Here is a 27,486-nt window from a genome sequence, read left to right as displayed (position 1 = left end):
GCTGAAATCTGTTTTTAGCTGTACCCAAAGCAGCTCAGGAGCCTTTGGGAGGGCCACATTCTCAAATAAATAAATATCAGTTCCGTAAAGCGGGTCGTCGCAGACCCCCAGTGAATGAGGGAATGGGGAGGGCTCCACTGACCCCAGGTTGGGGGGCCCCCTGATAAAAGGACATACAAAGTATTTGTGTGTGTACAACACGTGACAATATATATTTAGTTTATGCGAGGGCGCACGCAATCGATGCCGCGCGCACCAGTGCCACGGCCCGCCCACCTGCTGCAACAGGATGTCTCCGATGCGCTGGGCGACGTAATTGCGCGGGCTCTCGGGCTGCGCCGCGGCCTGCCGGCGGTCCTGCAGCGCGGCAAACAGGCTCCTGTGGAAGAGCAGCAGGGGGTCGAGGCAGGGGAAGATCCTGGCAACGCAGTCCCAGTCCAGCTGCACCTCCTCCAGCATGCCTCTCCTGAACACCTCGGACATGACGCTCAGCGTCTGGATGTGGTGCAGCTCCGTCTGCATCAGCTCTGCACAAAATACATGCAGGGGTGGAAAGTAACTAAGTACTGTACTTTTTTTTATTTATTCTTTATTTCGTTTTTTTGTTTTTTACAATTTTAGTATTTGTGCTTTACTTGAGTATTTCCAATTTCCAATACTTTAACTTCTTCTCCACTACATCTCAAAGGCAAATATTATACTTTTACAAAACGTACATTAACCACTTCAGCCGGGGCAATATTATATAGATTTCTGATCAGATGGGCAGGCCACGAACGCTGACAGACAGAGAGAGAGAGACAGAGACAGAGAGAGAGAGAGAGAGAGAGCTCAACAGTGAGGGGAAGTATAGCGTGGTCTCTCACCATAAATGACATCTTGTCGTTTAACAGTGTGCTTGTCGTGTTGCCTACAGAACTCTGGGCTGACCGCCAGACTCCAGGACTCCGCCTCCAGTCCCAGCGGGACGGCCGATAGTTCGCACAGCAGGGGGGCGTCGACCACCTCTGCGGCTGCCATGTTTAAGCATTACAATTAATGAATAAAAACACGGATGGCATTGCTAAGAACACAAACTCATTATGCAGTTACTGTCCAGTGACTATTAAGATACGATTGCAAAATGGTCACCTTCTGCAGTGTTGTGTGGAGGGTCGACAGAAGGGGGTGTAGCTGTGATCTGTGTTCCGTCTTCAGTCAAAGAGCTGCTGCCCCAGGTGCTCACGTCACTCTCACCGTCCACCCCTGCCACATCGCTCAGTCGTCTGCATAGAGAGACAAAACCCATTAGAATGGATCTGAACCAGGCGGCAAGGACGCTCGGCTGGATATGAAGCCAATAAGCAAGTGCTTCTCAGTTCTACTACAATGGGAATTTGACAGGACCTTTTTTATTACCATAGTAATCATTGTCATAATTTATGCTTTCAGTCGCTAGTTTAAAGTCTTCTTTCAATGGACATGATATGTGGTTTTACATGATTGTCCCATTAATTTTAAAATGGATGATAGAGTAGGGTATGCTTCTAGGTCCTGAGGGAGACTGAATGCCCCCCGGGCCCCCCCTGAGGGAGACTGAATGCCCCCCGGGGGCCCCTGAGGGAGACTGAATGCCCCCCGGGGGCCCCTGAGGGAGACTGAATGCCCCCCGGGCCCCCCCTGAGGGAGACTGAATGCCCCCCGGGCCCCTGAGGGAGACTGAATGCCCCCTGGGCCCCCCTGAGGGAGACTGAATGCCCCCCGGCCCCCCTGAGGGAGACTGAATGCCCCCTGGGCCCCCCTGAGGGAGACTGAATGCCCCCTGGGCCCCCCTGAGGGAGACTGAATGCCCCCCGGCCCCCCTGAGGGAGACTGAATGCCCCCCGGCCCCCCCCTAAGGGAGACTGAATGCCCCCCGGGGGCCCCTGAGGGAGACTGAATGCCCCCTGGGCCCCCCTGAGGGAGACTGAATGCCCCCCGGCCCCCCCCTAAGGGAGACTGAATGCCCCCCGGCCCCCCCCTAAGGGAGACTGAATGCCCCCCGGCCCCCCCCTAAGGGAGACTGAATGCCCCCTGAGGGAGACTGAATGCCCCCCGGGGGCCCCTGAGGGAGACTGAATGCCCCCCGGGCCCCCCCTGAGGGAGACTGAATGCCCCCCGGGGGCCCCTGAGGGAGACTGAATGCCCCCCGGGGGCCCCTGAGGGAGACTGAATGCCCCCCGGCCCCCCTGAGGGAGACTGAATGCCCCCCGGCCCCCCCTGAGGGAGACTGAATGCCCCCCGGGGGCCCCTGAGGGAGACTGAATGCCCCCCGGGGGCCCCTGAGGGAGACTGAATGCCCCCCGGCCCCCCTGAGGGAGACTGAATGCCCCCCGGCCCCCCCCTAAGGGAGACTGAATGCCCCCCGGCCCCCCCCTAAGGGAGACTGAATGCCCCCCGGGGGCCCCTGAGGGAGACTGAATGCCCCCTGGGCCCCCCTGAGGGAGACTGAATGCCCCCCGGCCCCCCCCTAAGGGAGACTGAATGCCCCCCGGCCCCCCCCTAAGGGAGACTGAATGCCCCCTGAGGGAGACTGAATGCCCCCTGAGGGAGACTGAATGCCCCCCCCCCTCAATCTACCTGCTGTCTATGGAAATGGAGGGGCTCTTGTCAACCTACCTGCTATATATGGAAATGGAGGGGCTCTTGTCAACCTACCTGCTGTCTATGGAAATGGAGGGGCTCTTGACAACCTACCTGCTATCTATGGTATCTGCTATCCACTCAGGTGGAAGAGCGCATCACTGCATGCCTGGCTGACATCTCACAGTGGATGTCCTCCAACCACCTCAAGCTGAACCCAGACAAGACTGAGCTTCTCTTCTTCCCAGCTAAGTCCTGCCCTATGCGGGAGCTAACTATTTCCGTAGACAACGCCCTGGTAACGTCTGTCCCAACAGCCAGGAATCTTGGTGTTATCCTGGACAGTCAGCTCTCGTTCAAAACTCACATCACAGCTGTCACTCGATCCTGTAGGTTCTCACTCTATAACATACGACGAATTAGACCGTTCCTCACCCAGGAATCAGCCCAGCTCCTAATCCAGACAACAGTCTTGTCAAAACTCGACTATTGTAACCCCCTCCTTACTGGCCTACCAGCATGTGCACTTAAGCCTCTCCAACTGATCCAAAATGCCGCAGCTCGCTTGTCTCCCCCCTGCTCCGCTCCCTCCACTGGCTCCCGGTCGCTGCCCACACAGAATACAAAACTCTGATGCTGGCATTCAAAGCAAACAAAGGTATGGCCCCCCCATATCTTGCAAGTATGATTGAACCCTACAAACCCTGCCGCGCACTCAGATCAGCCAACGCAGGGAGCTGGAAGTACCCTCACTAAAAACGCCGGGACAACGCTCCACACGTCCCAAACTCTTCTCCCTTCTGGCTCCAAAACTGTGGAATGCACTTCCCATTGCAGTCAGAACTGCAGCATCACTCCCAATCTTCCGCCGTAGTCTGAAAACCACTTACCCTACCCCCTTAGATAGCATTTCTGTAGACTTAGATAGCGATACAGATTTATAGCATGTTATGTAGACAGCACTATAATTGCATTGTATGTAGCCATAGCACGTCATAGTACATATGTATAGCATAGTATAGTATATATGTATAGTTTCATTATATAGATATTCCACTGTTACGTTCTTAGCTTACGCATGTTTCATGATAAATGCTTTTTATGTGATTTTATGTGATGTATGATGCTTTTTTGTTATTGCTTAATGTAAATCGCTCTGGATTAAGAGCGTCTGCTAAATGCCTAAATTGTAAATTGTAAATTGAAATAGAGGGGCTCTTGACAACCTACCTGCTATCTATGGAAATGGAGGGGCTCTTGGAGAGGGAGGCTATGACGTCTCTCTTCTCTCTAGAGGTCATCACGGGGAAAGAGGAAGAGGAGGATGGTGAGGAAGAGACAGTGGATGGACCACTGTCTTTCATGGAGCCTGGAGGGAGGAAGAGGAAAGAGTCAATCTGTGTTGACGTTCCCGTAAGAAAATAATACAAAAATAAAGTACTCTTGTCTGTTTAATGTTGAAGTACTGTGTTTATTCTACTGTGCCACTGCTGTTATTATTGTGAGGCTGTTGGGACGTCTGTGTTTGTTTCACTAATTCATAACGACTTGTGGAAACACATTGTACGGGAAGCCAGGTCACACAAGCCAGGAAACCCGATGACCTCCCGTGACCATGACACGCGTGTCAGACATCTAAACACTCAGAAGACTGGGCCAGTCAGTTATGAAATGAAAATGACATGCAATTGCTTATTCGGTTAAAGTGTAAGAACCGCTCAACCTCTGCACTGCTGCACACAAGCCAAAAAAGTATAGGTGCGTGCGCAGTTGCTCACAGCCCCGGACCTCCCACTGAGCAGTTTTAAAAAGTAACATTTTAACCGTGAGATAGATTGTACGGGCAGATGGGGGAGGAAGGGAGCAATGTCTAACTCGCTCTACTTCAGGAGAGGAGACAAGAGAGGAGAGCAGAGGAGAGAGCGAGAGAGATAGCAGTAATGTGTAACTCACCCTGTGGGAGAGTTGAGGCCTTGCTTTTTGTCATCAACACATTCTTCTCCGGAGGCTTCTGAGGGCACACATAATCACATTATCAACTCCCAACAGACGCGATTTATGACTTCGTTTTGTCTTTTCAAGTGACACACATCCAACTTGTGTTTTGATATAATTGCTCGGATTCGACCAACAGGAGATTTGTCTCCTGGTTAGACCGCAGGCCAAACCTCTTTGCGGTTGCTGGAGGTAAAAGGAGATGTTTCTGAAACTAATGGGTATGGCTGGGAAGTTACACGAACGTATATCAAAACTGACAGTTTAGAACCAATACCCGACTTAATCCTGCTCATGAAGTTTAATACAATATATTTTGTATAATCAATTAACCTGATTAGTTGATTAGTTAGCCACTTCCCCCTGTATTATACTATTATATTGTTGTCCAATGATGGAATACAAATATAGCCAATCCACAAGATCACAACGTGTTGTGATGTGACGTGTTGTGAGCTTGTATATATGCTATTTTCACTATATGTATTTCTTTCTTTTTTTAATAATAAAGTTAAAGGACGACTTCTATCTTCATATAGGTCCTCAGATGGTGTGTCTCAGAGGAGAGAACCCGCCTACCAGTGACATCATCAATGGGGAATCCCAGCTAATAGAAACTGCAGGCTATAACGAAAGCCATTGTTCTCACGATAATCACAGCCATCACATGAGACACAGACTGAGTAGAGAAAATTGGCAACATTTTATCATAGGCATTAGTGAGGACAAATTATATGAAGATAGTTTGACAATGGGTGAAGTTGTACTTTGATTAATCATAATTGAAGCAAAAGTTTGAAATAATCGTGACAATGATTTGAAGTCAAATCAATAACCCAAACCCTGATTGGTTACCTTTGCACAGGCAGCAGCCAACTCCCGACAGCCCTTATGGACACTCTGAGAACAGTCTGAGGAGGAAGGAAGAGTAGATCCTATTTAGCCTCGATTCAACAATAAAATAACCTCAATGCCGATATTTGGTAAACCCAGATTTTTTAACCACATCAACCATACAGCGTCTTATTCTGGCGCTCAAAGCTCAGCACAATGCAAGTTGTGAACTTTCACATCGGCTATTTGGTGGTTAGTTACCCACTAGACATGTAAGAGTCGTTAGAGAAGTGAGTTCGCCACTCCCTCCAGGATTCCCATCCTCGGCCAAGACACCTGGCGTTGTGAGCTTGTAAATCTGCATTTCTTTCAACTTAGAAAGAAGCCCCAAAAAACGCAACCCGCGACTACCATTATTTACAGGCTACTTTACAAAAAGAACTAGCCCCAAATCGTGTATAATAAGCAGACATGGCAACACTGGTCATAACGTGTGCTGAAATGTATCAGTACGGATGCTGTAGTAACGACAATGCACAAAGCTTGTAAAAATGGTACATAATGCACAGCAAAATCCTAAGCGTTCATTTTTGGGGCTATTTACATATTTCAGAGTTAACACTCATGATTTTGACTGTGTAGAGTGTAACGACAGCAATGGAGCACTCACTGGAGCACTGGAGCAACTCCTTGACAGGAACAGGTATGTCACACACAGCACATAGAGAGGGCCCAGACTGAGACACAGGAACAAACTGGTGTCCGTTAGTAGTTCCTGGCTTTTCCTTCCCCTCTTTCACCTCTTTCCCCTTCACCTGGGAAGCAACATTGTACAGTAGACGTTAAATCTCGCTGGTCAACCGAACAATACTTATCTCATTATATTGAATTAATACCATGACACTGTGAAACTGTAAGCAAAGTAAAAAAATAGGCAATTACATGAGTGTGAAAATCAGGCAGAGACAGGCATATAGCAATCATATCCATGCTAGCATGTCTGTTGAAGTGGAGCTCGGGGACATACAGAGAACTCTGAGTGGACTTGTGTCTATTTACTTTTTAAAGTCCAGAGGGATGACTGCTGCTGATGTTTTTTAGGGGGATTCCTTTTTCCAGGGTGGGGGTATTGTTTATTTTCGTATATCAAATTTTACAAGGAAGCTAAGAGTGCACATGTACACGTGTGCATGCGCGTGCATATGTGTGCGCGTGCCCGTTCAACCACATGTTTATAAGAGGGGAAGTATACTATGGAATGTGTTTTGGTTCCTCACTCTGCGTTGGGGGTCTGCTGGATTATGTAAGAGGATATTTTCAGTGTGTCCCGTTGCTAAGATCTAAGACACGGGGGGATTTTTTTTCCCTTCGCTCCACTCTCCCCAAATAAAAGACACCATGCTCAGACAATAGCTGCCCCACACAGGAATTCTGACCAAGCCCATCTGAGAGAGAGAGAGAGGACATTGGCAAGACTTTTTACAATGCCAGTTTGGGAAGCAGTTCCAACTTTTGTAAGCCGAGTTCTACTCTTAGGACATTTTTTAATTGCGCTCAACTGACGCACGATCGCCTGCCTATAATGACAGGAATCATATTTTCCACCAGAGGAAATTATACTTTTGGCAGCGCCTCACCTTGGTTTTGTTGCGTGTACTTGACATCCTGCTCTTGAGGAAGCTGAAGGTGCGACTCACTTTGTACTTCTCAGACTCTGCCTTGGTGGGGATGATGTATTTATCCCACTCCTCATCCTCAATCCTGTTTCCATTGGGAACATTAGAGTCAACAGCTAGCACATCTCGCCACAGATCATTCCGCTAGTATGAAGCTATTCCTGCCAATTATGAGCACTCTTCATAAGGATAATCACCTTATTATTATCATAAACATGCTGAGAAAAGTTAAAACAATTGAGGGATGTTGCTGTTGTGCTGCGACAGAAGAATGTCCAGACTCCCAGTCTTCCAGAACCCCTGGTCTCCACCTCCATTACTCTTAGGAACATGCTCGGCATGCTTGGAAGTTCTCGACCGACAAGTCACTAAGGGGTTTTGGTCTATGTTATTTATAGGACGACCTTGGCAAAGATGCAATTAATAATATGTCAGCTATTCACAGCAGTTACTGTATGGCAGGTACACTAGTAGACATTCCAGGTGAAAGGCCAAGACCATAAAGAGTTATCTACTTAACCACCTGAACCCGGGCGTTCCCAATTATGGGCATAATAGCAGAACGTTCGGTTAAATTAGCAGATCTACAAACTCACAATGTGAAGCAAAATAAATGTTGGGGGCCAAGTATAGATCCTATAGAATTTAAGTGGTTAAGCCCGATAGACTTCACTGTACATCAAATAGTGGAAATAGTAGCCTACTACTACTTTGGGGGGGGATTTCTTCCCAAAAATAGGGAGAGCAGGGTTAAAGTGGTTAATGTTTACTGGATGTGAGGAGAAACCAGAGAGAAATGCAGTACCTACAGTACATGCAGCACAGTCAACCTCAGGGTGGCCTGTTAAGTGTCCACTCACCGGCCACCGCAGTTTGTGAAACATAACAGACCAAAGAAAGCTTTTAAAGCTAGAACACTGGTAGAGGTTTGGGTTGTGTAGTTACCTTGCCGTTATGTATCGGCGAGGTGCCGTCAAAGTTGCTTTGTTCAATAGAAATTGATATTGCAAAATTGTCATTGACTTAGAAGGTGACAGGTCGCAAAATCACTATTTTAGCACATAAACAAATGCAAACAAAGCGGATTCTGCCAATAAGTAACATTTCAATACCAGACACACAGTGATTTCTGTTTTGTTTTTATAAAATGTAAACTTTGTGTTAATTTCAGTTTTAACTAGGGAGGAGATCCGGACTGGATCTGCAGATCGCCGTCTTCAAACAATAAAATCAACAGGTAACTGACTTTCTTACATTAAAAAAGAAATGCTATGTCGGGTTTTTGGACTCGTTTCACCATGAAATGTAGGCCAATTTCTAATCAACGGAGCAACTATTGAACTTATTTCAAATTATATATAAGGTTACACCACCGCAAGTTAACTACACAACCGAAGCCTCTACAAAAAGTGTAATTTAGCTTTAAGAAACCGTATGAGTGGATGTGTGATTTCTACAAGGGGAGGGGGAGGGGTTAGAATGGGTTATGTACATGTCAGCTCAGTCTATACACACATGCATGGCATTGGAGGCCAGATCTATTGAACAACAACATACTCTTTGAGGAACTCAGTGAGGGTGAGGTGTTGGAGTGACGCGCTGCCACTCTCCTCCTCTGCTGACTGGGCCCTCTTACGGAAACCCAGGGCCCTGATTGGACACGACACACGTTACGACTCGGCTGTTGTTGGCTATAAGTCACCAGAAAGAGTCCCTCGACTAGTCAAAATGATAGACGACACCTAATATGGCTGTGTGGCTATGCTGTAAAACTACATATAAATACTGTAAATATTGTGTTCCTTTAGCTCTGATGACTGTACAAATGTAAAGAAATTGACCTGAAGGGGTCCACTTGGTTACATCATGTGTATACTCTCAGGGTTTAGCACTGGGTGAATTAACACTGAGGATTTTACCGTGTACAAATCTTTTGTGAGGCCAAAAAGAGCAATTTCCTAATGATGGAACTGTAAGGAAAATACAGTTTTTATACATGAAGCTGACGACAGATCATGTCTGTTCTAAATGCTGTTTAAGTACTTACAATATAAGCAAATGTTATTGTTGTCAGGTTATTTTGTTTTTTCCCCACACATTTTGTTCTAATTGAGGCCTGTTGATATTGTGAGGGGAAGTATGATATTGTAGATATAATCAAATCTCTGGGCTACTGATCTCGATATGAGCAATTAACATTAACATGATTTAATATGAGAATGTCTGATCTTATCATGTAATGATATAATAAGCTCTAATATGATATTTCCTCTGTTAGCAATGCATGTTTTACAGCAAATGAGCCATTATGAAATATTAGAGCATGATGAATTGATGATGATGACGATGATGGTAGTTAAATGAGGTAAAAAACATGGGTTGAATATTAATTGATAGTATGTAGGGAACTTAAACCAGACTACTGAGAGAAGACAGTTGGTCTACACATAGGTCTACACGCCTTATATTTCAAACATGTCTAACTCTGACAGGGTGCAAATGGAACCAAATGGACCTGTAAGGGTCCATTTGGTTCCATTTGCACCCTCTCAGAGTTAAATTAGCACTGACGATTTGACTGTGTACCACACACGTACTGTAAATTGACTATGACCGATAGTCTGAAAGTGAACTGGCCTTCTCTGAGGCCTGCAGTCCAGGAAAGCCCTGAATCTGTGTTTGCTCTGGGTTATTTTGAGGTTGCAATCAGAGCATATTCTGGCCTCCAGGCCTTGGAACAGGAAGTATGTCACATCCTGCTTCAGCCAAGACCCCAACCACAGGTTCAAGACTGGAGACTTAAGGCACAGAAATGCACACAAAAACACATGTGCGCACATCCGAGCCAAGCTGAACCGCTGGCCCGCGTGTTCAGGTACCTAGCTAGCCTGAACAGAGAGCATGCCTGTTCCCGAGTAGCTGCAGCCCGGTGTGGAGTGAATCTTTACAGGATCGGTTTTGGGGGGGGGGGTACCTTTTCCCATCAAGAAGAGCAGATCTGCATGCGATGCATTGTGAGATCTGCTATTTTCACATGACAACGTTGTACAACCATGTATACAATAATCTGACAATAATCTGTCAATTTAGTCAATTATAAAAAACTTAAAATGGAAAAACAATTACTTCCAAAATGCCAACTCGATATATAAATATTTAATAAACAAAAAAGGCTGTTGCAAGATTTTTGGAGGAATCTAAACATATTCGATAGAATAGTCACCAAGAGCATAATGGATTGTTAATGTACAGAGTACAGACATGACTGGTCTTACCTCTTCTCCCTGGCGGTCTCGGTCAGGCTGAACGCTCTCTGCTCTGCAATGCGGACACAACACAAGGCAGGTGAACCTATCACAACTGCTGCTGTCAATGTTTCATATCAAAATCTAATGATGGAGGTTTTCAAAACTGCCACCCTATAAAATATTTTTTTCTTCTGCAAGGAAGCAATAAAAAAAAAAGAAAACCTGCAGAGAAGCTACGTTAAAAAATATAACCCATATGGCCCAGCCCCTGGTCCAGATCCCAGAAGAGCCCTGTACAGACCGGAAGCACGCAGGAAAAGGAAAGAAAGTGAAGAAGGGCAATGAAGAAGGCAACAGGCCAACCAAAATACTGATCCCTCCACAACACAAGCCCAACACCGCTAGCTGGGAGAAACACAGAAATCACTGCAAGTCACTGGTTTTATTACAATTCCAGAAAGAGCATTTCTCCAAAGCTTTTGGATATACATCCATTACTATACTCAATTCAGGCCTCTTCGTACAAGACATTAATCTGGAGTTCTATAAGTAACTGAACTCATTGATTTAATTGCTTATAAAAAGCTTTGGTTTGTTGAAATATAATTTGCCTTTAATGCAGCCCCCCCCGTTTTCCCCTCACTGTATATGTTTCTTTTCCCTTTTTGCTTCCTTTATGATGAATTCCTGTTCTGTTCTTTGACTATATATATATGTGTCTATTTGTACGTCTCTAAATGTTTTGATGAATTGAACATGGGTGGACCCTCTTGTAAACAAGTGTAATGCTTAATTGGGTCGTCCAGTCACAGTTAACAGTCTTTGTATTGAGTTTGTGCTTGAAATGTACTGTAATTCTGCAAACTGTAAATAAATCAATCAATCAATCAATCAATGACTCCGCCAGATGGGGCAGCAGAGAGTACACTGGGTTCCCCCCCTCCTGCTCCCACCTGGGAACTCTCAGGCAGACTCCATGCTCCGGCCACCAAACGGCCTGGCCAATCAGCGGCAGCTAGAGGCGGGATCAAGGCAGCACTGTGTATGCCTCTCTGCTGCCCCATCTGGCGGAGTCAGGTTAGCCCCATGCCCCAATTACATCAACTAATATATACATTTCCAATATTTAAAAAAAGCTTGAATATATTTAGCATAGAGCTTCGGAGAAACACTCTGCAGTACATTCAGACTATAATGCCGTGGACTCAAACATTAACTTGCACATTAACTTCCACCCAAAACAATCATCATACAATCGTGGGACACAATATAAATCAGGCTTAAGCATTCCGAGTAACCATCACCGATTAGCTCCCACAGATCATCAATAACAATGACAACAGCCACATGAATGACACACTGTGATCTGGGAGACAGTTCACTGGCAAACCAAGTGGTTGCCATTTTGATGCTGTACTTTACTTACTAACTTGGTTGAGACGAGAGAGAGATTTAGACAGAGACAGAGCTTGAAGAAGAGAACGGCCGCTGCTGAACGCGCCATCTACACAGGGCAAATTATGACCTCACTGAGGGCAGGTTATGGCGGACAATGTGTGTGCGTACTACATACATACGTATACTCCCAAACACACACACACACACACACACACGTGCGCTCACACGTTATTGAACTTAAGCCGTGAATGATTTATGACACCTGTCTGGTCTTTCCTCCTAGAGACATGTGGCACACACATCTCTGGGGAAGGATAGCTCAAGGGTCACAGGGCTCACCTTCTGAGAGGTCAGAGATGGCAGGGTCTCGGTTTAACAAGGGCCGTGACAGTTTGGCCTTGGGGGACGAATAGGAGTAGGAACGATGACGAACCTCTGCTTCCTCCGTCTTCTGCAGAGGAACGGGTGACAGATTAGATCGGGACACCGGAAAATCCTCAGTGTTCATTTAACTCCGACTGGGAGTGTAAAAAATGCATTGTGATTTGGGTGAACTTGTAAACTCTCAAGCGTTAAATGAACACAGATGATGTTGGAATAACGTGTTCCTTCCACGCGCTACGTCCAACCAGGGAAACTCCCCCCTGTCAGGTGTAAAGGAGCAACTTGGACACTCAGGCATGAAGGAAGCATGAGTTCAAGTCCGTTGCTCTCCCCTTGTCCCCCATATATGGGGACTAGGTTGGAGGAGGGTGTGTAGAGCCCAGGATCACATTAGATGATTGACACAGGGGTGAAAAATGGGTTACAAAATTGTGGGATAAAAAATATATATAAAAAAACAAAACACAGATGATGTTACTGGGTGTACTGATGCATCCAAAGTGGCAAGTCATTTTGATTATTCAAGACCACTTCAAGTATAGCCTCGGTCCCAGGCTTACTTATCTGCGAAAAGAAAAGCCTGGTCACAACGTAAGGCAGAGAAGCTATCGGCGGACATATCCTCCGGAATATCCGTCAGATGTATTTCCCCCGGATACGATATTTTCCCCGACCAATCACAACACTTGTTTCATTCGCGGAGAATGTAAACTGATTTGCAAAGCATCAACGTCATTTCCTTGGGCAATACTTCTGCTAAAATCCCGCAACTTCCGCTGATAGTCAGCGTAGGTCTTGCCTAGGGTGCTTCAAGTACCACTTTTGCACTATTAATAGGACTAGGGTATATGTCACAATGACAAAACATATTATATTACCTCCATAATCAAACAAATTCAAGCATTCTCCATAATGTTTATTCAAATTAAAGCACATTCCTAGCCTTAAAACTAACAATTTATATTCTGGCATATAATGGCTTCCAGAACCCGTAAAAGCCATTAATGATGAGAGACGAGCGGTGGAAAGTTGACCAGCTCAATCCAAGAACACAGTGGCTTGTAGAATTGGTGAAATATACTGGTAATAATGGCCTGACAGATCCAATGTCAACGTCCAAGTCCATTAAATGGACTGAACAAGCTATGGAATCACTCTCCAAGACAAACAGTCTTGCTTGACTGTGAGACTGGCTGTACAAATGGAGCGGTGCTATCATGGTGTGTCCTTGAGCAAGGAACTTAACGCCACTCCACATGAGTGGCTGCTCTGCAGATGAACGATGGTGATATATTTGCTTGTGGAAGTCGGACACCGTACCAGTCGGACAGACCTCCTCCTGCGACCGCAAACTGCAACAATCAATCATTTGAAGTTGCACTTTAACGCTGCCGTCTAATCATGCGACAAATGTGGAACTCTCTCACTGAGACGTCGGCAGGCTGTTCAAATGTATTACGTTGTATAGCATTCCACCATGCCTGAATCTTGAGGTAAACACGCTAGTAAAACAAAAAGCTGTGCCGGTTTACACAGTGGTGTAAAGTAATTAAGTTAAGTAACTAACTAAAACAATTTTAAGTTTTTTGTACTTTACTTGAGTATTTCCAATTGTCAGTACTTACTTCTACTCCACTCATCTCAAAGGCAAATATTGTACTTTTACTCCACTACAATTATTTGAAAACTACTAGTTTCCTAGATTTTGATTATTATTACAATACATACATTAACCACTTCAGCATTATATTAATTTGAAAATAGCTGATCTACAAGCTCACAATGCGCATCGTGACGCATTGTGAGCTTGTAGATCCGGCTATTTTCAAAAGATTTTTGAAAACTTGAAATGAGACATTCTGCATAAATGAGTACTTTATTTTTGGTACATTAAGTACATTTTGATGACAATACTTTTGGTACTTTTAACTTTTTACTTGTAACGGAGTATGTCTACATTATTACGTTAGTATTGATACTTTTACTCGAGTAAAACATTTGCGTACTTTATCCCACCACTGCATATACAGCGTTATGCCGAAAGGTACCTGAGCTGTGTGTGCTGTCGGAGAGCGTGTAAAGGTACCTTAGTAGAGCTGTGTGTGCTGTCGTCGGAGAGCGTGTAAAGGTACCTTGGTAGAGCTGTGTGTGCTGTCGGAGAGCGTGTAAAGGTACCTTAGTAGAGCTGTGTGTGCTGTCGGAGAGCGTGTAAAGGTACCTTGGTAGAGCTGTGTGTGCTGTCGGAGAGCGTGTAAAGGTACCTTGGTAGAGCTGTGTGTGCTGTCGGAGAGCGTGTAAAGGTACCTTGGTAGAGCTGTGTGTGCTGTCGGAGAGCGTGTAAAGGTACCTTGGTAGAGCTGTGTGTGCTGTCGGACAGCGTGTAAAGGTACCTTGGTAGAGCTGTGTGTGCTGTCGGAGAGCGTGTAAAGGTACCTTGGTAGAGCTGTGTGTGCTGTCGGAGAGCGTGTAAAGGTACCTTAGTAGAGCTGTGTGTGCTGTCGGAGAGCGTGTAAAGGTACCTTAGTAGAGCTGTGTGTGCTGTCGGACAGCGTGCGGTTGAAGTCTGGTGACGTGTCAAATGAGTCTCTCTCCTCTCCTGAGCTGGAGAGGAGGACAGACTGCTGCTTCGGAGATGAGGAGGGGTACGAATGAGCCAGTATATCCTCTTCTCCGCTGTCACACTCCAGACTGGGACTATACACACACACACACACACACACACACACACACACACACACTGGTTCATACCTCATTGTAGGAAGCTGTGACGCACCATATATATAGCCCATATACAAGATCTTGTAGAACAGCTATTTTCAGCATGCCACAGTGTCGTGCCACCATTTTTAATTCAATAACAAAGTTCCCAGCAGTGCTTCAACGGCGCTGATGAAACACAAAGGAATGTACGGAGAAACTTCAAAACATGTTGTCTATTGAATTCGGAAGATATGTCAATTGTTGTCCAGCTTCCTGTGACTTGCAGCCCATTCTCTAGCAATAACAATCATTGAATGTCAAAATAATGTTTTTTTCCAAGAGAAAATATTTGGTCTGCTTTAGGTCTGGTTTAGGGTATTTTTGTGCAGGGTATTTTTGACCCATCAACAAAATATATATTTAGGGACAGGTTGATTTTTTTTAAAGGTATATTCAGTGATTTCACTCAAAAAACCATAGGTTTCGTTTTTGGCTGTGGGACCCAGCCTTTCGTCCAATCAGGATAGAGAGTCAAAAACGAAACCTAAGGGTTTTTGACCCCCAGGGGTTAACTGGGGACAGGGAGGAACTCCTTATATGGCCAGCACACTCTATAGTAGAGAGGATTATCACAACAAAACAAAAAAATAAGTGATATTTGAATTAAGTGAAATCACTGAATATACCTTTAAGTTTACCCCTGGAGAAAATGTATATACCCTGGTATAAAATGACCCTACATCTGACTGGGTAAAAACAATCAATGACCTTCCCCAAGTGATAAAAGAAAAAAGATGAACCCTCCCTAGGGGTGTCAATCACTATCGTTGAGACACTATATTGACTCTGTCTCTCTCTTGACTGGGTCGTTCACACTTGCAGTGTGCTGATAGCTTGTTAACGACCGTCATAGACTCATTGAATGACTATTTTATGAATTCAAATTTGTATGACCCTCCATTGGACTCAAAGTAAAATTAGCTGACCTTCTTGGCTTGGACTGAGATTAGAAAGGCATACATTTTCCTCCATGGGTACACTTTTCTTTTCTTTTTTAATCAGCCTGCCCCGTACTAATTACTCTTTGATGAGCCTTACCGAATGGTCCTAAAATACTGAACTTAATACTGAACTACTTCCAACTTATTTTGGGCATGTAATTGTACGCAAAAATGGTGCAAATAGCATAGCATATCTACAAGCTCACAGTCACAATGTGCTGCGTTGTGAGCTTGTACATAATCTATTTGAGTGATTAAAAGTTCTACAGAACCATTTGCATTTCTGATTGCCTTTCAAAATCTGAATCCAAATGGTCAATGCTGTTTTCCTCAGCCATAATCTCAGCATAACTACACAGACGTGGTGGTCCTACCTGAGACTTTGGGTGACCTCTTGTAGACTCGCTCCTCTGTGACTGAAGCCAGGCGAGGAGGACGGGCAAGTCTGGCTCCTCTGTCCTGCCTCAAAAAGCCGGAAAGCGGAGGCCAGCGGGGAGGAAGGAAAGGACGAGGAGGAGGCGAGGGAGAAATGAGGGGATGTTTCTTCTGAAGGACCAGCAGCGGAGCCCTGGGCCACCCTCTCCCCGTTCTGGCACAGGGACGTGTGCTGGTTTTGAAGGCATCTGGCTATGTCGGGGGGAGTCCCTGCAACTGAGTCCCAGCATGGACTACCCACCTGGGGCGTGAGGCCTGCCTCCTCCTCTCCTGCGGTGTGGTACCTTATATCCACGTCGTCGACCTGCGGGGGCAAAGCCAACACTCAGGTACAGTAGAGAAGGACAGGACAGGACTCCACTGAATAATGATTCCTCTTTGAATTAAACTAGTTTAACCACTTTCAACCTGGCATTCCTATTTTTGGGAAAGTAATTATAGGCGAAAATTGTTAGAAATATTATAAAATATTTGTATTAATTGTACGACTAAGTATATAGGGTTAAGAGATCCCAATCACCTGTATCAAAAGTATAATACAGATTTAATGTAATTGTAATATACTGAATAATAGTGTTTCTCATGACATGATGACAAGCTGATCATACTTAGTCACTTTCTTAAGCAACGCAAGACTGCATTTTCTCTGTGTTTTCACCTGGTCAGCATGGTGTTGGGTTGGTGTTCAACTCACCTGGTCTTGGTCTACCAGCATGGTGTTGGCGTACACATGGTCCTTGCCGTGGATCATGGCAGACAGTCTGGTGGCTGCAGCCAGAGTTGTGGACGGGACCTGGCTCTGCCTTATCGACTGGCTTTTCTCTTCAGAGAGAGAGAGAGAGATAGAGAGAGAGGGGGGGGGGTTCAATATTACATTTAGTTTCCACAGCAACGTCAGAAACACAGGAAGTGACAGACATCCTGGGCAGTCATTGTCATTGTTCGGGGCAGCCAGTCTGATACCCTGGTCTCAAGGCATGTGTTTGTGTGGATCTGTGTGCAAGCAAGCAAGCAAGCATGTGCAGCATGTTTCCTACATTTAAAGAAATATTATTTCAAACAAATTCAATGAAAAGGTTTGAACAAAATAACTTTTCATCAACTGAAACCAATTCCAACAAATATTTCATATAAAATGGGGGAAAATCCAATAATTTTGATAAATAAAAATAAAAAAGTTTAAGAAGTAGTGAAAATATCAGATCTACAAGCTCACACAGTTCACACATACAGTGTTGTGTGTGTGTGTGTGTGTGTGTTTACTTGTATTGCTATACTTTGTGAGGGATACATATATATACAGGTATATATATAGGTCTACGAGACAGAAAACTATGTACAGTATAATATGTCAAAGAAAAAACGATCCTTGTGTGCCCAAATTAAAGCTGGCATACTTGGTCTGCATATTGAGACAGGTAGATATGTAGGCACGGTGGAGGAGGATAGACTATGTAATCTGTGTGATCTAAAGCAAATCGAAAATGAAATGCATTTTGTTTTTTACTGTCCATTCTACAACTCCATTAGGGAGAGACTTTTTAATAAGATAGACCCAAACCATGAATTTGTATGGCTGGAGGACTTCGAGAGACTGAAGTGCCTGTTTGAAAAGTACACTTTTTCATTTGCCTCATTCCTTGAGAAGGCCTGGTCAATGAGGAGGAGGGCCATTTACATGTAAAATGGCCTTGTTATGATTGTTTTCGTTTTATTTTATTTTATTTGTTTTATTTTCTTTGTTTGTTTGTTCTAATAATTTACAAATATGTATGAACAGGAAGTGTCAGTTGTATTCAATGTATTCTGTGAAATGTGTCATATAATCCCATATGGGATGGGCCAAAGTGGCATGACACGAAAATAAAAATTTCATTCATTCATTAATTATACATATACCCACAAGAATAGCAGAATTTGAGGATTTGACATTGTGAGGAGGATTTGGGGAGATAGGCTTTACAATTAGGAAAAGATTCAGGTTGGGGTTAGGATTAAGCCATGGCTTTTTAGACTTTAGAGGTATGTTTTAGGGGTTGTGGTTGGAATTAGAACCGGAATAGTTAGTTAAGGTAAAAAAACATACAGTACAGTAACACAAACTTGTGTGTGTGTGTGTGTGTGTGTGTGTGTGTGTGTGTGTGCACAGTGTGTCTCAGAGTATAGAAAGGTGTCGGTGTGCATGCAATCTGTCAACATGAGTTTGCAGGCAGTGGTGCAAAAAAATAAGTATCAATAAGCAAAGTACCAAAAGTAAAATAGTTCATTCTTCATAATTTCCCATTTCAAAACTTTAATTAATATAAAGAATCTTTTGAAAATAGCAGCTCTACAAGAGGACAGCTTGTAAAGTATATATAGGCCTGAAGTGATAATTGTATGATTTGTAATACTAATCTAAATCTACAGAGTAACTAGATAACTAAAGTTTTGTAGTGGAGAAAAAAAGTACAATAGTCTCTGAGATGTTACTAGTGGAGTAGAAGTAAAAGTATTGAACATTGGAAATACTCCAATAAAGTAAAAGTAGCTCAAAATTGTACTTAAGTACTGTACTTGAGCAAAGGTTGATCGCCTCCACTGTTTGCAGGCATAGCCATGTTTTCTTCCCGCCCCGTCCTCTCTAGTCTAATATAATATATTGGTATGGTAACTGAGTGCAAACCCCTCCCGGTGAGCACACACAGCAGCATTCAGAGAACGCACATCTGACACAGTAGGGTCAGTGTGACTGGTCCCCTAGCATGGCTGTTTAACTGAGGAACACTCTCCTGCTCTCCAAACACACGGCTCCCTCTGACACGGAACAGCCTACAAAACACTGCTTTCTCCTCAGCTGTGTTTCTTAGAAAGCGTTTCAGGCGGAGCACGATTAAAATAACACACACACACACGCTCACAAACAAAGAGGCTCAAAGAAGACCTTATGCTTAAACGGCTCTAAACCACAATCGAGCTTTTGAAGAGAGACTTTTTTTTTCTCTCTCCCTTTTGTGGTGTATTCAAGTGGCTGTCTGGCTGTCAGACTGTCATGATTATAACCTTGCCTCTGTTTATTACCACCAAGTGAGGTGCCATTGTGCAAGGCACTTGGCCTGCGACTGCTAGATTTATACTTAGTTGCACGGCTGTGTCGCGCACTAAACATCGCAGTTCTATAAGCATGCAGATTTCCGGTGCGCGACGCCAGTCACAACAAAGTATACCAAGCCCTTTAAGCACGCAGCCAATGGTAGAAGCCTGTGTTTACATTAGGAAGCTCCCGAGAGTGAATGTGTTACCATACTATGAATGCATCGTAGGGTGTTGTTGAAAAGGGGTTTTGGTGCTGCTCAAACAAACCTTGCTTTGATACGGAAAAAAACAAAACAACACAAATTAAATACATGGTGGTTTCTCCGTATGACATGCTTCTAAATTCTAAACCACATTAGCAACCGGCAGTAAAGAGTAAACCATATTAGCTCCTTTACGTTATGATATTAATGGCGGCCTTACTGCACAATAGCTCAGCTACTCATGCCAAGATACTAGGGGCAGAAACATCGTAGACACTTCTTTGCTGTGCCTGTACAGCTACTACTGACAACTACTGATTCAGAAGGCATTTGTAGAATGGGCCTCAGGTCTTAATGTGTTAAAGTGAAGGTGAGGCTCAACGGGTTTCCTTACTAATCACATTATCCACAGTGTGACCCCGGTTCTAAGGAGGCCCCACACTATAGTCTATCTATAGAAGAGAAGTCCTGGGTCTGCGGCGGAGAATAAATCCAGGCAGACAATTAGCCATGCTTCCTGTGGGCAGCAGTGTGTCTCCCATAAATCTGAGAGGCAAACACAGGGAGTGGAGAAAGACATTGACGAGGACACCAGATGATCCACGCCACCCTCACACATCAAATGCAGCGGGAATGAATTCGAGTCCACATCAAAACCACGGCGGGACGCGTGGACTGCACAACACGTCAATCCTGAATCTCTAAAGCCCAGAATCCTCCCTAGAACCACCGCACCATCTCACAGATGCTTTGCTTTGGTAGCATTATCCTACTCTTCTATTGTAGAATCACCATTGGCCAACATAATTACATCATAAATAAAAGATCGGTTCCATGATATCTGTGCAGCTTGCTCGTCCATTAAGTCAGACATGTGTTGGCGGTTAAGACTCACCCCGTGGCTTCTGTGTGTGGTTATGGTTAGGTTTAGGGGTTAGGGTTAGTAATGTTGGATTATTGGGATGTCTGACTGACGTTACACCCGCCTAAAACAGTGGTGGTTTTAGAGTTTTAGACCTTTTTGAGTGGTGCAACCACTCCTACAACCAGCAATGTCCGTGTACCTGTGTACCTGTATGTTGTCATGAGCACGAGTATGTGACTTATTAATACCAGTAGGGGGCGCCAGAAATGGAGAGAGGGGTAGTGCTGTGCCTGCTAATGAGAGAGAGAGAGAGAGAGAGAGAGAGGGGGGGGGGGGGGGGGGGGGGAGTTGCACCACTTGGTTCACACAGGTGTGATTTTTTTCCTTGGAGCCCCACTTTCTTACATCTGACACAAGCTGCATGAGACGCCCCACATGTGCATGTGCAAAGTAAAGTTCTTTGGATTTTGGTCGCTGTCAATTTTGTCAAATCTATATGGGTTGGGACTATGGGTTGAACATAGAAAACAAACAAAATCATAGACTGTAAAAAAAGAAAAGAAAAACCCCATTGGTTTCTAAAGGCTACTTTTTCGGCCAATTCAAATCCACCATCTTGGAACCTCAGGTCCCGAAAGGCAACCAGAAACGAATGCTAATGGCTGGAGGGGCAGCGCGGGCGGGTCTTCACTCCAGTAGAAGCCCTCAGGAAATAGCGACATATACTGGGTCATTAGTGGGAATTGGGAACAGCAGGGGAAACGGCTCTTCCTTATTGTTATTTTTGTATTCTTTGAGGGGCCTATGACCAGCTTTGTGTGTACCCCATAGCGATGATTTGATTGGCTGAGCAATGTGTGTACCCCATAGCGATATATTGATTGGCTGAGCAATGTGTCTGTGTGAACCACGGTTTGCCTGTACCCAGACAGTAGCGTCAAGAGGTGGCAAGAAAACAACTAGAGCAGGTGTCTCTTTCTGGTTTTTAAACAGCTGGTGGATGAAATGGCGCTTGCACGTGGCCTCAACTTGCAGCGTCGGCAAAGTGTTTCTGGTGTTTTGCCTCAGCTGCAAGTTGAGGCCGTTACACGAGCGTCATTTCCATCCACCAGCTGTTTAAAAACCCGGAAGAGACGCCTGCTCTAGGCGCTTTCTGGACGCCTTTTGACACTACTGTCTGGATTTCCCCATTTGAGGATAAAAAGAAAAATGAGGACGGCTATTGTGATTGGCCGGAATGTGATTGATGTATCCCTGATGATGTATGATGATAAGAGCGCCCCTCACTTCACACAAGTGTGATTCTTTTTTAATGGTGCCGGATGCCTGCCGGCTGGTCAGACCACTGTTCCGCAGGAGCAGATAGGAGTTCCTTATAAGAACTATACCACAGGAATGTGATGGACGGCTCTAATGGATCAGGTTCTATCTGAGCCATGTCCAAAACCACAGCTGGCCTCCAAGGAGCCTACCAGTCAGACACTCTGGACTCATAAACACTGCCTGAGTGAACATTACTGTCAGGCACTGAGATCTGTGTTTAACATCAGTTAACTGGGAGAATATAACAGAAGGACGGCGTTTCACATTACTGACGAGTTAGATCAAGCAAGGCCGGAATGAACAGATCTGTCAGAGGAGTAGTGCGCACTGTCCTGCCCGGGTGCTTCCCGTTCTCAAAAGTAAAAGCAGTAATATGCATGGAGCATGGCGGCGCGCAGTGCTGTGGGAATGAGAATGTAGGTGCTGCATGTGACATTCAGAACACGTCCCTGTTTGAGGGCCAAGCCTATAGACTAGCACAGCCTGGAAAGTAGCAATGGGAAAGAGAGAGAGAGAGACCCATACCAGACAAAGACAGCAGTCAGTGGCAGGTTTCCAGAGTGGGGCAGTTAAACACAGAGCATGACCCTCCAACCTGCATGGACCCCAGAGAGAGAGAGCGAGTGCAAGGGAGGGAGGGCATGCAGACACCGGGCCTGGTACAAGGACTCTTTCTTACAGGCTCTGTTTAGTAGGTCCTATACAGCAGTGGTTCCCTATACCCTTTTCAGGCTTCCTGTGACACAATTTTGTTTGACTTGATAAATATTGTGAAAACAGAATATCTACAAGCTGTATAGTGTGCTTACTTAGAGAAAAGATGGTTGATATAAACATGCAACAGAATCCAATGATTGAAAAACACCCCAAAACGGTTGCTTATTGGGTCTTTAATAAGCTTATTTTTGTTCATGTTGTCACCGCTATCATGACGTCAGTGATACTTTGCTTGAACAGTCGTTATTTTTGGAAAGATCTGGGAAAAATTAGGGGAAAGAATAAAATAACAACCCCCATCGCAGGAGAAAAAAAAGGCCAAACATCACAAGAGTGGGGTCTTATTAAAAACTGGAGAGGTAATTATTTGACTAGTACAGAGTTCTGGGGGACAGCGTAAATCGTTAAAACAATTGTCCACCAAAGTCCACAAGGTTGAGTTATGACACCTGCGGCCAGACAACTTCTGTCCAAGCAACACATCATGTGCTGTTTACACTGCAGCACTGTGTCCGCCAGATGGGAGAGATCCAGGCAGAGGGGTACTGTAAGACCACGGTGCACGCCGGAACTGCCCTCCAAGAAAATAAATAAACTGCGTGCTCTGTACACCTGAAATCACACTTCACTTCACCACACGCACAGTTGTGTGTTGGTGTCACACACTAGCTGAAAACGTATCCCAACTTCAAAATAAAGCTCTCGACGATGGCCCTTACATAGAAAAGTCAGTCCCCCCCCCCCAACCCCCTCCCAGGACATTTATGTTTTGCGAGGAACAGAAGTTTATGTAATGTGGCAGGATCCATTCGCCAAATGAGTAATAGATAGCCTGCATAAGATTTGGTCATGTCAGTCACAATTAAGAAGCAATAACGTGGAGTGTCTGATGAGGTGAAAGATGAGGAAAAGACAACTGGAGCAGAGCCATGACACAAGCACTGCAGTAACTTGATCTATAGGTCTGTCTCCAACTCTCTTGCATGCGTGCGTGCGTGCACACACACACACACACATACACACACACACACACACACACACCACACACACACACACACACACACACGTCTAACCACTGTGGTCTGATTTAGGACCGCAACTATTTAGAAGCAGGGTTTATTTTTTTATATTCTTTCATTGAACTGATTAATCACTTATACCGTATTTTATTGAGCTTGCAGATATGCTATTTTCACTATTCATCATCTTTATTTTACTATCGATGATTTTCTTTATAATAGATACATCGATTAGTTTGATTAATGTTGATCTTGGAACTCTTTTTTTCTTCTTCAAACATTCACCTTAGTCTTTCATCTCGAGGGAACACCAACATAATTGATACACCAGCATGAAAAACTATTCATTCAACACTCCCTCTATTCCCCCCGGCCGGCCCTTACGTTCATCAAGAGCAGACAACGTGAAACACAGGCCCACAGCTTCTCAAGGACAGACTTCCAGCTGGGGGCACGAGATCACAGACCCGTGGGAAGTGAAGGGGAAAAAGCCACAAAGGAAGGCAAGCCTGTGACAGCACCTGTGAGCAGTACGTGAAGTCTGATTAAGTATTTTTGCAGAAAAGAACTGGCTTGAATAACGTGATATGCTATTCACTTTAAAGACGAAATGTTTTATTTTCGCCGAGCGACGCCGTATGACAGGCTTGAGGTCCACACAGCTGACCATGGTGACACGACAGTCACATTCGGGAATGACATCACTCTCTCACAGCTCTCTCTCTCTCTCTCTCTTCCCAGAACGGAACGGCATCACAGTGTGGGGACGTCAAAGGCACAGACCCCACTCCATAATCCTGGAGTGTACATCAGACATTCCCCAACACACTGTCAGATATCAGGTTACATCATTAGCAAACACTCTGTTATCTCTCTCTAATTGACCCAGCACTGTACCGGCAGGGGGAGGGAAGGGGGAGCCGATGAGTAAACGTGTGGCTAATGGCAACAGACTATATTTAACTGCATTATCCCGGAATGAGCGGTGATACATCACTGCCCGGAGGAACAGCTATAGCCTCCGTAAGATAGAGTTTCGGTCCATCTGCCGGGACTGCATGCATGTCTGTCTGTCTGTCTGTCTGTCTGCCCCCTGTGTGACGTGACAACCAGTGACGCCTGAAGAATAAAACGTGTGCATAACGTGAGCATAATGTTTTGCAGTTGTCCATGTCCGAGTGACACCGCTTTCCAAAGATGTCCAGCTGTCACAGCACTTACCGTTACCCATACGGTCAGGTCTGAAGAACTGCAATGGCTACAAACATCCCTCTTTATTACCTTTCCTCCCCGTCTTCCTACGGATCCTCATCTTGGGAAAAGAGGGCCAGGAATAGTTGAAAGGAGAGTCAGAGTCCGAATCCATGACTTTGACTGTATCCTATAAAAGAGAGATGTTTGGCCTCAAATACCTCCGCTTTTACGATAAATTGGCGACAAAAATAAATAAAGAAAACGCACTCCTCATTGGACTTCCATTTTGAGTGTAAAACCAGAACTGCAGACGAGAAGCGGCTTTTTGTTTCTCCCCCCAGAGACTCACTGGACTGGAGTAGTAGACTGACTGTCACCTCAAGAGAGAGCCAGCATGTTCTCTCTCTCCCCTGCTCCACATCTACACCCCTCCCCCTCAGAAACCTCCCCCTCCCCCCCCCCAGACAGGCTTGTGCGGCTTCAGTCCACCAGAAACGTAAGATCTCACACTGTTGTCCGTTTCTCAGGCTCTCTCTCTCTCTCTGTCCATGCAGCTTGTTCCCTCTCTTCTTGTTTTCCAGTGTTCTGTCTCTACCATGCTTTCTTCCTCTCTTCCTCCGTCCCTCCCGCTCCTGCTAAAATCGTGCCAACTCTGTGTCTCACTCATTCACTCTTTCAACAACCACACACAGTGGAGGGGGGGGGGGGGGTATCCACAGAGACATGCACTGCATGTGGACACACACACTGCATGTGGACACACACACTGCATGTGGACACACACACACACACACACACACACACACACACACACACACACACACACACACACACACACTGACAGGAGGAGAAGAAGTGGGGGTAAGTTTTGACGGGCGGAAAGAGTGACTGAAGGAGACAGACAGAGAGAGAGAGGGGGGGGGGATAGTCCGGGTCAAACACACTAGGTGACTTTAGAGCCAACAGCAAAGAAAGATAAAAATGGGGAAATTAACACACAGCTCAAGAGTCGTGCAGAGGGGTGCTACAGGAATCATTAACTTTACACGGGTTATGATTGTCTCAGATATAGGCCAGGCTGCAGAGTGTGATACGCACGCACGCACGAACGCACGCACACACGCACGCACGCACACACACACACACACACGCACGCACGCACGTGCGCGCAGGTTTAATTGTCTCTCAGGATTCCGCTGTATCTATCAACATATATATCAACAATATACCCTCAGAGGAAAACTTTGAAGACTCCTTTCCATTTTGTCTCTCTCTCACACACACTCTCTCTTAGCATGTGAAAGCCGGCGGGGGGGGGGGGTGATGGGGGGCGGGTAGACTGCCAGGTCAGCAGGCTCCTCACCATGGAGACAGCAGTTGAGTGCTGCTGCTGTTTTTCCTTGCTTTCCATCCTCACTCTCTCTCTCTCTCTCTCTCTCTGCCTCTTTGTTTGTTGGGAGTGCAGTCTTCCACCGGCTAACACAAATTTGAAAGATTATGGAAAAATAGAAAAGTAAACGGAATGGAGGCATCATAGAACAGCAAATAAAAGAGAAAAGCAAGGTAAATGATGCTCCATTAGCTATTCCCCCTTGCTTTTGGGTGGCCATGGGACTGGCACTGTGCCACATTTGAGCAAACAGTGCAGACAAGTCACAGAGCCCAATCGGCATAAAACTTTTGCCTGGATTATGATTAGTGAACAATTATTACATATATATATATATATATCGTGAAAATAGCAGATCTACAAGCTTGTAAATCGGCTAATTTAGCTATATTGTACACCACCATTGTACAAGATGGCGTACAAGGTGAAGTATAACACGGGAATACGTGGTTAATCAAACTAATCGATTTAGTTGATTATAAGAAATCTATTTATATTGATTTGTCGATAAGAAAAAATCTGAGGTCTGCGCTTCTTTCTGCCTTTAAGTGCTTCTCTGCAATGTCTCCCATGTATTTCTGATCGTACGAACGCACGTCTTCAACAGATCCATTTTCACAACCCCAACCATATCTGTCACTGTCAGTCATGAAAAACAACTTATACCCTTATGCTGTATATTGTACTTTGCTGACAGGAGTCAAGCAGGACTCTAAACCAGGCCTCCTAGATTGATTGATGAATTTATTAACAGATTGGAGAGTTACAGTACATTTCAAGCACGACTCAATACAAACTGTTAACTGTGGACAACACCATAAAGTATTACACTTGTTTACAATAGGGCCCACCATGTATAATTCATCATAACAATTAGTCGTACAAATATACTCTTCTACATGGTGCTAGAATAGCTGAAGTTCGGGAGCAGGACCACACCTCCAATACAGCTACCTCCACCTCCTATCAGCCACCTCCAATCAAGCCACCTCCACCCATATATAACCAGCCCATCTAACCTTGGCTCTCCCCTGTTCTCATTTCTTGTCACCCCTCCCCCCACCCCATTTCTCATCCTACTCCCCCTACAGGTTCCTGAAGGGGGTCTGACGTGCCTCAGGAGCACGCCGGGTCCCCGAAGCTTCCCCACCTCGGCTCAATCCCCGCCGCCGCCGCTGGCCCGTCGTGGGCTATCTGTCGTATTCATAACCATGCCTTCCTTCCTATTTCAATAAATGGTTAAATGTTTCCATTGGTGGTGTGGTCCTTGATAGTGAAATAACCATAAACAGGAATAGGAGGTAAAAACAATAATTTAGTCCCTTGTTTGTGCCAAATCTGGGTTGCACGTGGTTTGTTGAACTCCCTCTGGTGTTATGGTTGTGGACTTCGTTGACATTAAGGAAGTACTTAGATTTTAGACAGGTA

The 27,486-nt window shown here is 45.1% G+C and overlaps 1 protein-coding gene across 11 annotated transcripts in view; it reads right to left on the bottom strand.

The window, feature by feature from the left end:
• LOC310872043 (rho guanine nucleotide exchange factor 28-like) overlaps positions 1-27,486 on the bottom strand; it is a 68,942-nt gene that overhangs the window by 12,029 nt on the left and 29,427 nt on the right. For 5 of the 11 annotated variants that reach the window (XR_014570338.1, XR_014570339.1, XR_014570340.1 and 2 more), the window contains 15 exons: positions 16,967-17,094; positions 16,212-16,576; positions 14,656-14,830; positions 12,092-12,203; positions 11,781-11,858; positions 10,382-10,424; positions 8,664-8,756; positions 7,068-7,191; positions 6,101-6,245; positions 5,452-5,507; positions 4,555-4,612; positions 3,832-3,970; positions 1,132-1,265; positions 867-1,013; positions 277-527 (listed from right to left, as the gene is read on the bottom strand). Coding sequence is in view for 8 of the 11 variants with exons in the window: in XM_083783729.1 (XP_083639855.1) it covers positions 277-527; positions 867-1,013; positions 1,132-1,265; positions 3,832-3,970; positions 4,555-4,612; positions 5,452-5,507; positions 6,101-6,245; positions 7,068-7,191; positions 8,664-8,756; positions 10,382-10,424; positions 11,781-11,858; positions 12,092-12,203; positions 14,656-14,830; positions 16,212-16,576; positions 16,967-17,094 (2,048 nt within the window). In the remaining 3 variants the exon portion in view is untranslated. Of the gene's footprint in view, positions 1-276; positions 528-866; positions 1,014-1,131; positions 1,266-3,831; positions 3,971-4,554; positions 4,613-5,451; positions 5,508-6,100; positions 6,246-7,067; positions 7,192-8,663; positions 8,757-10,381; positions 10,425-11,780; positions 11,859-12,091; positions 12,204-14,655; positions 14,831-16,211; positions 16,577-16,966; positions 17,095-24,755; positions 25,025-27,486 lie in introns of those variants that run through there. The other 6 variants (XM_083783725.1, XM_083783728.1, XM_083783726.1 and 3 more) reach the window with 6 other exon arrangements.

This window comes from Protomyctophum parallelum, assembly GCF_964188405.1.
Source record: "Protomyctophum parallelum genome assembly, chromosome: 15".
NCBI classification, from domain to species: domain Eukaryota; kingdom Metazoa; phylum Chordata; class Actinopteri; order Myctophiformes; family Myctophidae; genus Protomyctophum; species Protomyctophum parallelum.
Note: the sequence above shows the minus strand (reverse complement) of the source record. Positions and strands in the feature narration are given on the sequence as shown.